Consider the following 13,359-nt stretch of genomic DNA (forward strand, 5'->3'; position numbering starts at 1 on the left):
TCCACATGACTACTCCCACCTCTACAGTTAAAGTATGAGTAATATCTTATTATCTTGGGGGCCAAGGCTCCAGGTGAACATTTTAAGGACTCTCGACAGTGAAGGTCTAAGGGTAAGGGCCCGTTATGCTCCATCTACAGGCAGGACGTTACTGTGGCATGTAGGCCCAGCTCTGCCTGTGCTTTGAGGATTAATTCAACAAAACCTCGTTTAATCTTTGTTGCTGACAGCAGGTCTTGAGCTGATTTATCAACAGATAACCCTTTTCCATTTCTCTTTACGGCTTAACGCATACCCATTTTAGGATTCAGTCACTGGAAAAGATTTCAAGATCTGTCAGTGTCAGTGGTTTATTGTGTGATAATCAGACCAGGTTTGAGGGTTGTCATTTGCATATAGATCGGACTGGTTTTTGTCTTTGCCTTAGTAGTGTGTACTGTACAACAAACTGCAGGAGGTCTGGAGCTCTGAGGAGCCAGTGAGCCTTCAGTGCCAAACTAATGATACTGACTCGCATATATTTTTTAAAAAGGGGCTTTCTTATTCAGACTAAATCTTGTCTAGCTTCCAAAAACTCATCATCTTTATCACAATGTTGTTCTTGTTCTTCTCCTGGTTTTCTTCCAGAAAATGAATGTCACATGCAAGTGCCATTTCTACTGTCCTTCATTTGGATAATGATGTGCGCCCTCGAGCTGGTGTGCTAGTGCGGCACAGGGCAGTCGGCTCTGGGGGTAATGGCTTTAATAACCGAGGACTGGTGAAGGAATTTCAGTGTGCTATTTCCTGTGATAACTCGTCCTTCATGAATTGTGGTGTGTGTGTGTGTGTGTGTGTGTGTGTGTGTGTGTGTGTGTGTGTGTGTGTGTGTGTGTGTGTGTGTGTGTGTGTGTGTGTGTGTGTGTGTGTGTGTGTGTGTGTGTGTGTGCTACTGAAATTTAAAAAGAAGGTGTTAAGTGTGTGATGATCTGATGTGTTTTTCTAATTCTGAAAGTCCTTCATTCTGTTTTACTTTCTTTCCAACAAATGCTTGATTGAGATGGCGATTGCCTTCTTTTATCCTACTTCTGTTATGGCCCTTAAATAATGCTGAAGTGCGTTTGCTGCTGCGCACAGCAACACTGTATGTGCATGTGTGTGTGACCGAGCACGCACCATTAGTGCATGCGCGTGTGTTGCCTGTCTTTAGGTGTGTTTCTAGTGCATGTTGGCTGGCTGTAGGCAGAGAGCTGAAGGCCAGAGAGCCAGCCAGCTGCGATGGTATGTGAGTGAGGGGGGATCAGTGCTGCCCCCGCCCTTCCGTCACCTCTGTTACCGCTCAGCCTTGGGCTCACACTCTACAGCGAGCTTCACTCTGCTGGTATTTTAGTTTTCCACTGTGTATCGCTTCTACATTTAGAGTTAAATGTCATATAGTCTCCTGGCACATTTGTAATGTCTATGAAGGCTTGCGTCAGATTCTGCGTTAGTTTCCATAGAGAATGGGTGTGCTGTATTTGTTGTGCTGTGCCTGTGATGTGTTCTAACTGAAATGTCATGTAGTTTGTAGTCGGACTGTTTTACTCCTGCCACAACTGTTAAAGCATCAAGCTGTTTTATGAGTTCATTGATGGTCATTCCTGTTTGATTAGAAGAACATTTTGATCATGTCTGTAGGGATATAAAGATGTCAAACACGTGAAGCAGGCTCCCACTGTGCTGATGAGCCTATCCTCATTTCCATGGCATGCCTCAGGTTAGCATGTGATAGCGTTGTGAGCTTTAATTAAGCAGTGAATGAACGTCAGCCACCAGTGAGGGAGGCCCAGCTGAAATTGGACTGAACCTCGACAGGCATTTTAGTCCGTGGAGCTGAACAGTAGGTGTCTGTGCTAGGTCTTGGAGTGGAGGTGATGGGTTCCATTTCAGAGACAGGGAGCTGTAGCATTTGTAGTTGGCAGAGTTCCACCCCCACACAAGCTCTCACCTGGTTGATCTGAGCTGCTTTGGAGGTGATTGTCATTCTGTGCCGCTCCACACAGACTGGTTCATACCGGGGCTCCACACAGACTGGTCAATACCGGGGCTCCACACAGACTGGTCAATACCGGGGCTCCACACAGACTGGTCCATACTGGGGCTCCACACAGACTGATATGGACCAGGTCTTGCTAGTTCCACCTCATGCCTTGTATTCCCCACCTTGGAAATAAGGCCCAGCCTAAAGAGAAGGAGTTAGAAAGACATTGGTCCCCTTCACCAAATGTCTGTAAAGTAGCAGTGGCCTACTGCAGCAGTGGAACATCTCTGACATCAAAAAAATTCAAAATCTGTTATGTACGCAGCTTGACTAAGCAGCGGCCACCAGATCATGTTTGCTACATCATAAAGTTTATTCCTTAGAAAATATTGGCACAAGTCTGAGGAAAGATGTAGGCAGTAGTTTGCTCACTGTGGACGAAAGTGTATTCCAGTAATCATTCCAAAGCAGCTTGACCTGAGTTGCTGGGCAGTTGGCATTTTGCATGCGACAATGAATTTTCATAACTGGACTGAGACCAGGTAATGGCTTAACAGCATGCAAAGTCTTAATTGCTGCCTGCATAGTAGGGTCTGTTGCCTACTGTGAATGTTTTGTTATAAACATTCATGTTCAAACAACAGGTAGGAGAGAGTGGGGTATACGACAACAGAGATCATTAACTAAAGAGCCTGGGATAATACTCTACTCAGTCAGGCCGCGTCTTTCTGCACCATCAAAACAATCCCTTTGTTTTTCTTTGTTCATACGTACTTGTGTAGTTTTGTGTGATCCAGAAATTGTTCACGGATTTGCATTATCTGAGAGCCATATGCAAGGAGGTGTTTCAGGACATAAATATTTGATGACCAGCAAAACTGCAGATATGTGCTTCTGGTGATGGCCAACTGTGTGGACGTGACCCACAATCACACAGTGGCTGGCTGTTAGCTGTTATCTATAGGGCTTCTGGTCCCTGTAGGAGGAGCGTGTAATGAACCGAGGGACTGTACGCAGGTCTTACCCAGAGTAAAACCGCTTCCTGCCATACTGCTCTGCCTGGTTCATAGAGACACATTTGCAGCTGATCTCAGAGGAAGCTCTGCGTTTTCTAACATTGTGACATTCAGAATCATATCCATGTAATACCTCCTTCATGTAGTCATTAACATTTAAATGAAGCACTCCCACATGAGGGATGCATTGCTAAGTGCCAGACAAAAAAAGGGGCTAAAAACAAATTAATTCTGTTGTCTTGTTTGTTTGTTTTCCTTGTTTCTTTTATGTGGTTTCCTTTGGCCTGGAGATGATGGTCCATGTCAATTGTTCATTACCGTTCTGTTTGAGCTCGTGACTTTGTTTGTGTGCAGCAGAGACTCCAGCCTTGAAGTTTTATGCTTCAGTAAAAACTATAAAAGCTTTAATGAAACCACACTCATCATATCGTAGGCTCTCCATCTCCAGTGACAATTCAATGAGGCTTGTGACTAGCACAAAGTGAGTAGGGTTTAGTCACATGCCACCTGAAGAACGGAATGAAGGACCTGAAATGGGAGGCGTGCCAGGACAGTTATTTTGTTGCTGCTCTCTGCTCATGTAAAGTCAGATGTGCACCATGTCTACAGGCTGACTGAAAGACGGCTGCAGGCACAGCCTGTAGAGCACAGGCTGCTTTAGCTTGTCAGGAACATTTATGGCCCAGTACTGTTGCTATTGTGGTGACCGTTGTCACCCAGAGGAAGATGGTCCCCCTTTGAGTCTTGGTTTCTTCCTCGTGCTCTAGGGAGTTTTTCCTTGCCACTGTCACCATTGGCTTGCTCACCGGGGGCTTGGATTTGGACATTTGTAAAGCTGCTTTGTCACATTTGTTGTAAAAAGCGCTATATAAATAAATTTGACTTGACTACTGTACATTAACTTGAGTATAGATGGTTTCATTGAGTGTATGAGTGAGGTTGAGTGTATGAGTGAGGTTGAGTGAGGCTGTGTGAGAGTTCATGAGCTGGTGTGTGTGAGTGTGTATGAACGAGTGTGCGAGTGAGGCTGTGAGTGAGGCTGTGTGATAGGCTGTGAGTGTGTATGAATGAGTGTGAGTGTGAGGCTGTGTGAGTTCATGAGCTGGTGTGAGGCTGTGAGTGTGTATGAATGAGTGTGAGGCTGTGAGAGTTCATGAGCTGGTGTGTGTGAGTGTGTATGAACGAGTGTGCGAGTGAGGCTGTGAGTGTGAGGCTGTGTGAGAGTTCATGAGCTGGTGTGAGGCTGTGAGTGTGAGGCTGTGTGAGTTCATGAGCTGGTGTGAGGCTGTGAGTGTGAGGCTGTGAGTGTGTATGAATGAGTGTGAGGCTGTGTGAGTTCATGAGCTGGTGTGAGGCTGTGAGTGTGTATCAATGAGTGTGAGGCTGTGTGAGGGTTCATGAGCTGGTGTGTGTGAGCGTGTGTCTGGGGGAGCTGGATGGACTGATTTTGGCTCCATCAGACTTCATGCAACACCAAGTCTGTCTTGGCTTTGGCTGTGTGTGTGCATCTGGCTGCACTGATATGATTCAGTGGGGCACTTGTATCTTTGTGAATGAAGATAAAACTCGCACTCCTATTCTTTAGCGGCACTGTCTTCAGCTAAATCTTAATCGTGAAACAGTCTTTCGAAAAATTCTGTGAAATATTTAAATTGTCTAGGTGGCTTTGCTGTGTATATCTTGGCTGAACTTTGCCAGTTATTTCCACAGATGAAGCTGTTTTTGGAACAGCCTTTGAAAAATTCTGAATATGACATTTTTTTCCTACATGAATGTTCTTCATGTCCATCTCTCTTTTCCCACCTTCGTCCCTTTAGGGAGTGACCTACTGTGGCGAGAGTTCCGCCAGCAGCCTGACCATGGCCAATGTCCCCTGGCACGAGGAGGTCATCCACTTTGTGCAGCAGTTGGCCCGCCTACTGCCAGACTACGGCATCGCCTGTGAACATGAGCACTCCAACTGTCTCTTACTAGCACATCACAAGGTACTGCCCCTCACACCTGTACTCTGCACCGAGCCATTTGCCATCCTTGAAAAATAACAAACACGTCTGGATGTAAATTGCTGTAGCTGTTAAGATGCTCCTGGTGTTTCTCTAAATGTCAAACTCGGAAGGACTTCTACAGCACAAACATTAACTCCAGAACAAGGGGAGGGGCCGGTCGGTCGGTCTGTCTCTCAGTTGCCTCTTAATGCAAGATTAGCCTCACGTGATTTTAGAAACAGCAACCTGTTACATATCAAACAGATCCGTTTTAAAATCTGTTCTGCACATTGTTTTATTTTTGAGTATTCTGAAGGTTTATGTGGGCAGTAGGTAGGTCTTTTTCAGAGTTTTTTTTCCCCTCTCGCCAACAAAATGTGTTTATGTGCAAGGTACCCTTAAGCGCGTCCATTCAGAATTGTATACCATGTTATTGTGATATTTGCACTATAATGCTGGCAGTCCAGCAAATCCTGATTATGATTGTGTTCCATTTGCACTTATTTTCCCCACAGTGGCATCCAGTGGAGTCATTTCTAGACAGACCATGTGAGACTTCAAGCCTCATTGTTGTCTCCTGGCTTCTTTGTTGAACTCCAACGCCCTCCAACCTGATTACTTAAACGATACAAAACTCAACCTCTGAAATGTTGACTGATTGCATCTTAGTTTCTGAAGTTCTTCATTTCTCTGGGTGTGATTTGCTGCACCATTGGGAAAGCTTGGGATAGTTAGTCAGGCAGCGTGGCCTATAGGGCACAGTGAGCACGACTCCATTTTTCCACTTTTCTTAATTCTCTAGTGATACGCTCAGAATGCTTTTATGGTGCATTCATTCCTTTCTCCCCTCTTATAGCAGCAGTGATGGTGAGAGACGTTGAGCTCTAAACATTTCTTATATTCTGATGGGCATCAAACTAGTTCAGAAGTAAAGAATTTGGAGTCTGCGATCTTTGCCAACCATCGACTCTGACTGTCCCCCAAACTGCAGACTAAGACCAACCAGCAGCACGCCCTGCTCGTCTGTGAATCTGGCTACAACTGGCAAAATCCTAATTTGATTTTACCTTGGATTAACCAGACGTTCCTTGTTTGCTGATTTCTGTCATGAAATTTCCAACTATGAGCTATATTCATGTTTCCGCATGGGAGAAAAAACACCACATCCAGTTAAACAGCTTTGGCTTGTCAGAAAAATACCTTCTAACCACCATCAGTTGTTTTTGCCCAGTAAACAGTGTGTGTAGAGAGCACAGAGCAGCGTGGCGTTCACATCTTACCTGTGTAATCAGCTCGACAGCCCAGAACCGCCAGGAGGCATCACCACCGGTGCTCTTCCAGTTTCTGCCTCAGGCTGTAGTTTCCTTTATTGTCTGCTCAAATACAAGCGTGTTAAATTCCGTTGGAATGACAGAATCCCTCACCTGCCAGCTGTGAGTAGTGCAAACAGCTGAAGCCGTGCGAGGACTTCCTATACTGTCTCATAGACAGATGCTGAGTGCTACAAGTTTAATGTTTGTTTTTGGTCATGTTAGAAACTACATACCTGCTGCTAAATCAATTCTGCTTGCCTGTGGGCTTATGTTGATGCATGTTGAATGTACATTTCACATTTTTCTCATAGACGTCCAGAAATCAATAGCAGACCATCTTTGATGGAATGACTGAACTAGCATTGTCTGCATCTAACCCGTATGCAAGCACAGCACACGCACCCACACACACATGCACGCACAAACACACAAATGTTTTCCTACTTCAGACAGAGTGTTATGCAGGTGGAGCATTACACGAGCAGAGCATGATGCAGGAAGGGCATCATGTAGGTGGAGCTTTATGCAGATGGGGCACTAGATGAGTGGAGCTTTATGCAGATGGGGCACTAGATGAGTGGAGCTTTATGCAGATGGGGCACTAGATGAGCAGAGTAGGCATGGAACCAACAGTTTCCCTTCCCATTTCACATGCGTCACGCAGCATTGTGTGGGCGGAGCATTGAGTGGGCGGAGCTTTATGTAGGTGGAGCATTACACAGCTGGATGAGGGCTGCTCTGGCACAACACTATTGTATTTATGTCACGTAGCATAATGCAAGCAGAGCATTACATGGGCGGAGCATTATGCAGAAAGATCGAGGGAGAGAGAAATAACTTTGTATTTCCCCAGAGGGATAAATAGTGTTGCAGCAACTGCTCACATAAATAACTAAGACAGGACAGTCACATAAATTACACACACATATTCTCACACACACGCACACACACACATATATATACACACACACACACACACACACACACACACACACACACACCCCTATATTTATACATGAATGAATGTGTGTGTGTGTGTACACATAAACATTAGTGGAGTGGAATTGTGGAGGGCTCACCAATTCTAATGGCTGAAATTGTGACCCCATATATATTGGAGCTTGAGGGTCCTGTATTGTGTCTTAGCTGTTCCCAGGACTACACTTATCTGTTTGGAGATCTCAGTTTCTAGGATCTGCTGGATCCATTCTCCCAGTTTGGGGGTCACAGCCCCTAGTGCTCCTGATGACCATGGGAACCATAGTTGCCTTCACCTTCCATATGTTTTCCAGCTGTTCTTTTAGCCCTTGGAGTTTCTTCAGCTTTTCGTGTTCCTTGTTCCTGATGTTATCACCTAGGATCGCTACATCTGTCACTATGGCCCTCTTCTGCTGTTTATCCATCACTAGTATGTCTGGTTGGTTATCCATTACCATTTTGTCTGTCTGTATCTGGAAATCCCACAGGATCTCAGCTCAATCATTCTCCACCGCCTTTGGGGATGTCTCCCACTTTGACCTTCGAACTTATCTGTGCCGGTCTTATCTGTACGGACTGTGTTTCTGTACACTATCCAGCCACTTGGTTATGGTGTTCTACATATGCTCTGCCTGCCAGTATCCTGCATCCCGCTGTTATGTGCTGGATTGCTTCAGGGGTGTCTTTGCACAGCCTGTATCTGGGGTCCTGACTGGTGTGGCAGATCCAGCCCCTACTGATCTTTGATTCAGAGCTTGTTCCTGCGCTGCCATGATCAGTGCCTCTGTGCTGTCTTTCACTCCAGCCTTTGCCAGCCATTGGTAGGATTTCTCCATATCATTTCCACTATCTGCTGGTGGTGCATACCGTGCAGGGCTTTATCCTCCCATGATGATCCCTGTTCCTCCTCGTTATCATCCTCCTCGGGTTTCTGTTGTCTGGGCTTCTCGCTAAGTTCTTCATCACATCATCCTGTTGTCCTGGATGGTGGCTCTGATGCTCGCTAGTCCTCGGTACCCCTCTTTCTGCTTAGTGTACAGTCTCAGAGTGCTGGATTTGGGATGAAACCCTTCGTGCATTGTGAGGAGTTTTTGCCTTGATGTAAGTGGCTTCTATCTCCTCCTTTGGCCAGATGGTGATGTCGGTGCGGTTTCTGATGACTGGTACAGTGTGTTGATAGCCTACACACAGCGGACTTCTCAGGACTTTGTAGGTATTTGGCTGTAACTGCTTTCCTTGTGGTTACTTCATGGTTCCCATTTGCTTGTGGGATTCCAAGGTACTTGTAGCTACCTTCCCTCTCCTTGTCACCATACGACTACACTTATCCAGTCCAAATGACATTCCGATGTCGTTGCTGTGTGTCCTGGTGAGATGGATTAGTGAGTCCATGTCTCGTTCACTTCTGGCGTACAGCTTTATGGCTGACGGTTGCCATCTGTTTCATAGTAACCATTTCTACAACCCACAGAGTTCTTGATGAAGGCTCTTGGAGTCCCACAGCCTCAAGCATCCAGGATCCATGTGGGACATTGAATCACAGGCTTTCTCATAGTCAGTCCAGGCAGTGCACAGGTTGGTCTGTTTGGTCTTACAGTCTTGAGTTACTGTTTTATCTACCAGCAGCTGGGGCTTGGCTCCTCTAGTGTTCTTGACAATGCGCACACACACACAAGCCACTTTACTGGCTGATCACTGTGGTGTATAGAGGGTGTGTTGTGTAGAGGGTGTGGTGTTGTCTGTTGTGCAGGTAGAGGATGGCTGCACTGACACACTTTTCCTTCCTCTCAAGTTTGGTTTATTTGTCACATACACAGTATAACTCGCAGTGAAATAGTTGAGAGTGCTCTGTCCAAACTGAGGAAAAAGAAAACAGGGGTGCATTGAGAAATATATATTCTATATATGTACAAAAATATATTAACAATATATGTATTGTGTGTGTGTGTGTGTGTGAGTGTGTGAGTGTGTGTGAGTGAGTGAGAGAGAGACAGGTGTGGCTGTACCTGCCTTGGCTGTGATGTAGTTGAGTTTGTAGATTAGCTCTGACTGCATCACTGCATTTTCTCATGTGGACCTCACAAAGCCCACTGTTCCTTTACTGGGGTGCAGTTCCTTCCGCGTTTCTCCTTGTGACTGTTGTCAGTAATGCTGTGAACTTGCTGATTTATCCATCCATCCATCCAGTCATGTCCTTTCAATCCCCCTCTAATGTGTCTAGCTCTGAAACCGCACTGTGCTGTGAGACGTGATGCCTGGTTTGTTCAGTCTGGACAGAGTTGTCACACCGTTAGTAGCTTTTTGTCCTTCCCTGGTGACTCACTGAGGTTAAGCAAGGCTGTACTGGTGCTCCAGCTCTCAGCATAGTCATGTGATCCACTAGCAAGTAGCACCTTTTTAAAACACTGTGGCTGTGGACCCTTTAAATCGGGAATAAATCAGTTCTGGAATTAAATAAGTGATTTAAATGACAAGGTGCCGCACTGTACTACACACCTTTTGATTACTCATTAACTCATAAAGACAACCTGGTAAATGTACCGCCACAGCATCGCCATGGCAGCAGCATCATTACCTTGGCTGCATCATCGCTGTGGCAGCATTGCTGTGGAGAATGCTTGCTGGATGTTCCCCATCTCCTCTACTGCTTGGTCGGGTAAAGAGGAGTGCTGAAAGGTGGCCTCTTCCCATTAGAGCAGACAAGAATGATGTCTGAAACATCAGCACACATTTTATTGCCCATTAAACAATATTTCACCCCAAATTGTGGCTGACTATATGGAGAAAGCGAATGGAGATTTAGTATGATCTCATTTGCATAATGTTTGTTTGCAGTAGTCTCATTTACATAAATTTTTTTTGTTGTTGTTTTCATAAATGTGAACATCTTGGCCAGCCCACGGTTTGACTCTTCCTTAAGCATTTCATACCACAACATACGTTTCATATTACATTTCTTGGTTTATGAGAATTTCATGACCAGTTGCGTCATTATTTATGTTGCTGTGCTTTTTAGGCATTTTGTTTAATTGTTTATTCCTCCAAATTTAAATCCATCCCACTTAAAGTTTATTCATCCAAATTTAAATTTTTTTTTTCTTGACTGCATAACGCTCATCATAATCACTGGTTAAAATTTCCCTGCTTTAGAATATGATCAATTATTACATTTTCTGCCACATAATGAGAGAGGAATGAAGATCTTAATCTCTTTGATGAGCGAAGCTTTGTCACCATGTTCTTTCATTTTATTGCTCGTTTAGAGGTAAAGTGGCGTGTTTTGCGGGGAATGGGGGAAGCTCGACTGCCCATCTGCTGGGGTAATAAAGGCGTCTCGGACGCCCTGTGATTAAGGGCTGCAGACCACACCCGACTAAGACCTCTAGTCTCTTCCCTCCTCTTCCTCAGTCTTCCCTGAGCTGTCCCCTCTCCCTGCCTGTGGGAGAGTAGAGGAGGCGGTGGGCTTCGCAGGAAGTGCTGTCCATGGATGCAGAGCCTGTGGCCCTCGAGCGTTACAGTGTAATGAAAACGCTGGCTGGCTTCAGGGGCCTTTCAGGCTTTGCAGACTGGAGGATGAGGCAACGTAGTGACGAGGCGAGCCATAGGAGGAGGGGCTTGTTGTGTTCCTGACTGTTGGTGTAAAGCGTCAGGCTGCTTCGAGGAGTCTGGACAGCACAGCTCATTACGAAAGCCCACAGTACCAGCTGAGCTGGGTCTCTCTCACGCTTCACTATCCGGTCACTGGTGACGGTGGACGTGCTTCTCTGTGGTGGGACTCTTCCAGGCTGTTCTCAGACCTGTGAGGAAAGAGTTGTGCCCCTGAATGTGCTAGCATGTCGTTAATTAGGCATGCAGTCTGAGCGGTCACGTTGTGGGCTAACTCTTATGGGACCGTCTGGCCTCGTTCTGCAGTGGCTGCTGCTGCAGTTTGCCACTGGCAGCACTCGAGCAGTTGGTGATGGTTGTTTTTGTTTTGTTTGTTTGGGGGGGGGGGGGGGGTTGGTTTTTTTTTTCACGGGACTCACCAGTGGACCACGAATGTCTGTTGTCTATGTGGAGAAAGTTGAATATTTCTGTTCTGTCAGGGAGCAAGAGCATGGAGATGATAAAATCAAAAGCTCCTTGTCTGGAGTCCCAGTAGTCCACCGTAACCTCCCACAGCTACCAGAGCAACTCGGTCTGCAGCTTGGCGCACATTCAAAGAGATCCTCTCCAAGAAGCAGGCCTCTTAGCTGCTCCGAGTGCCCATTACAGCAGTCAGGGAAAAAGACAGTGTGAGAACAGGTAATCTTGACATGCACATTCTCCCACAAGTTGCATAATGATGTCTGGATTTGTTATTATTTCATGGTGGCTGGTTAGCATGTCTGAGAGTGCAACCAGCACACAGATGACTACACCTCTACGGATCTGGTTGTCTACACCATACGTCTGGAGGTTTGAGTTAGGGTAGGTACGGCCCTCGATAGCGGGTTGCTCCCAGACACCAGTGGAGATGGGAAGATGACTCCTTGTGTGCTTACGCTCACCTCTCAGGACTCGTTTGTTAAGGTTCATTTTCACTGTCGTTCAGAGACGTTCACAAGACTGTGAGTTCAAGTCACGCCACTCCCTTTGTGTGAGGAAAAAACGTGTGCTGCGACAGTGTGATTTTGGACCAGATTGTGTGAGCTGCCAGTCCTGTTGATATAAGACCCTAAGTAGGAAAAATGTCTTTCAAGTGTTACATTTATCACATTTATTAAATAGATTTTCTGGAAAGTTATACAACAGTGGAGAAATGCAGTTTTGTTGTTTCATTTTAGGTACAATTAGTTATGGGCTTTATTACTTAAATCCACCTAAATGTTGAGAAAAGGGCCCATAAAAAAGCCCATTTCCCAACCAGCTAGTGTGGGTTGCCAGATAACCAACATAGTGTCTTCGCGGTTTTTAAAAATGTTTGACTACTTACAAGCTAATATCTTGATTTAAACACATCTCCCTATCCCCTTCACTGGAGAATTATTTAAATTAATAGCTTGTCTTAGTGACAGCTTCTTCTCTGTAACTCCGCTACTAGGTGATAACATGCCCTGCCCTGTAGGTTTACATCACTTTCACACTCCTGGACGCATGTTAGATGTTAGATAACTAATATCATTGAAACATTTTGTAAGACTTGTAATGTTGTAACTTGTAAAGTCCATTTTTGCAGAGAATATGAAGTCATGTGACTTAAGTTGTGACATGATTTGTACACTGTTACTTTGAGACAGGAAATATGCACAGTGTAAGCTCATTTCACAGTATTGGTGTTGGAGTAGCTCGTCCTTTGCTCGGCGGTTGCCTGCCTCAGAGCCCCCAGCTCTCCTGCGTCCCTCGCTGTGCATCTTGGCAGCGGTGGGAGGAACAGCTGGCCTCATTAGTCACAGATGACCTCTGTCAGGCAAGGAAATACACTGCAGGTCTCACCCGCATGTTTGCTAGTATAATCCATCAATGATGTGTGTGTGTCTCTCTCTCTCTCTCTCTCTCTCTCTCCATTGCTCTGGGTTTTTCTGTCGCAGTTCAAAGTTGAGGGCGAGTGGTGGACGTGGATTGACTACAGGCGCTTCCAGGAGCTGGTCCAGCAGTATGAGGAGAGTGGCGGCACCAGAACCTTCTCTAGCCTGGACTATATGGCCAAGACACCCAGCTGGGCCGTGTTTGGGGCCCAGGAGAGGGGCTTCAACCCCTCAGACAAACGCTTCCAAAAGAAGAAGACGACCAAAGACCTCTCAGGGTGCTGATGATGAACTCTGCTGCATCTGTTTTTAACATCTGTATGAGATTAATAATTATAGAAAAAACATTTTATATTACACACACACGTAGAGATGCACGCTATGGATTTGAAGGCGTCCCTGAAAGGTGTACCTTTGCTAAGGGTAAAGGTAGATCACTAGAACTAAGAGCTCTTTAAAGTGTCTTTATGGTCAATAGCATGGAGCAGCTCAGTCAGCGGAGCACACGAATCCGTGTGTGTGTGTGTGCGTGTGTGTGTGCGTGTGTGTGTGCGTGTGTGTGTGCGTGTGTGTGTGCGTGTG

The 13,359-nt window shown here is 45.7% G+C and overlaps 1 protein-coding gene across 1 annotated transcript in view; it reads left to right on the plus strand.

Moving 5' to 3' along the window:
• tyw1 (tRNA-yW synthesizing protein 1 homolog (S. cerevisiae)) overlaps window positions 1-13,359 on the plus strand; it is a 43,193-nt gene extending 29,834 nt beyond the window's left edge. The window contains exons 15-16 of the mRNA XM_035534245.1: window positions 4,833-5,000; window positions 12,841-13,359. Of these exons, the coding sequence (XP_035390138.1) occupies window positions 4,833-5,000; window positions 12,841-13,062 (390 nt within the window). The 3' untranslated portion in view covers window positions 13,063-13,359. The remainder of the gene's footprint in view (window positions 1-4,832; window positions 5,001-12,840) is intronic.

This window comes from Electrophorus electricus, chromosome 15 (assembly GCF_013358815.1).
Source record: "Electrophorus electricus isolate fEleEle1 chromosome 15, fEleEle1.pri, whole genome shotgun sequence".
Taxonomy (NCBI): Eukaryota; Metazoa; Chordata; class Actinopteri; order Gymnotiformes; family Gymnotidae; genus Electrophorus; species Electrophorus electricus.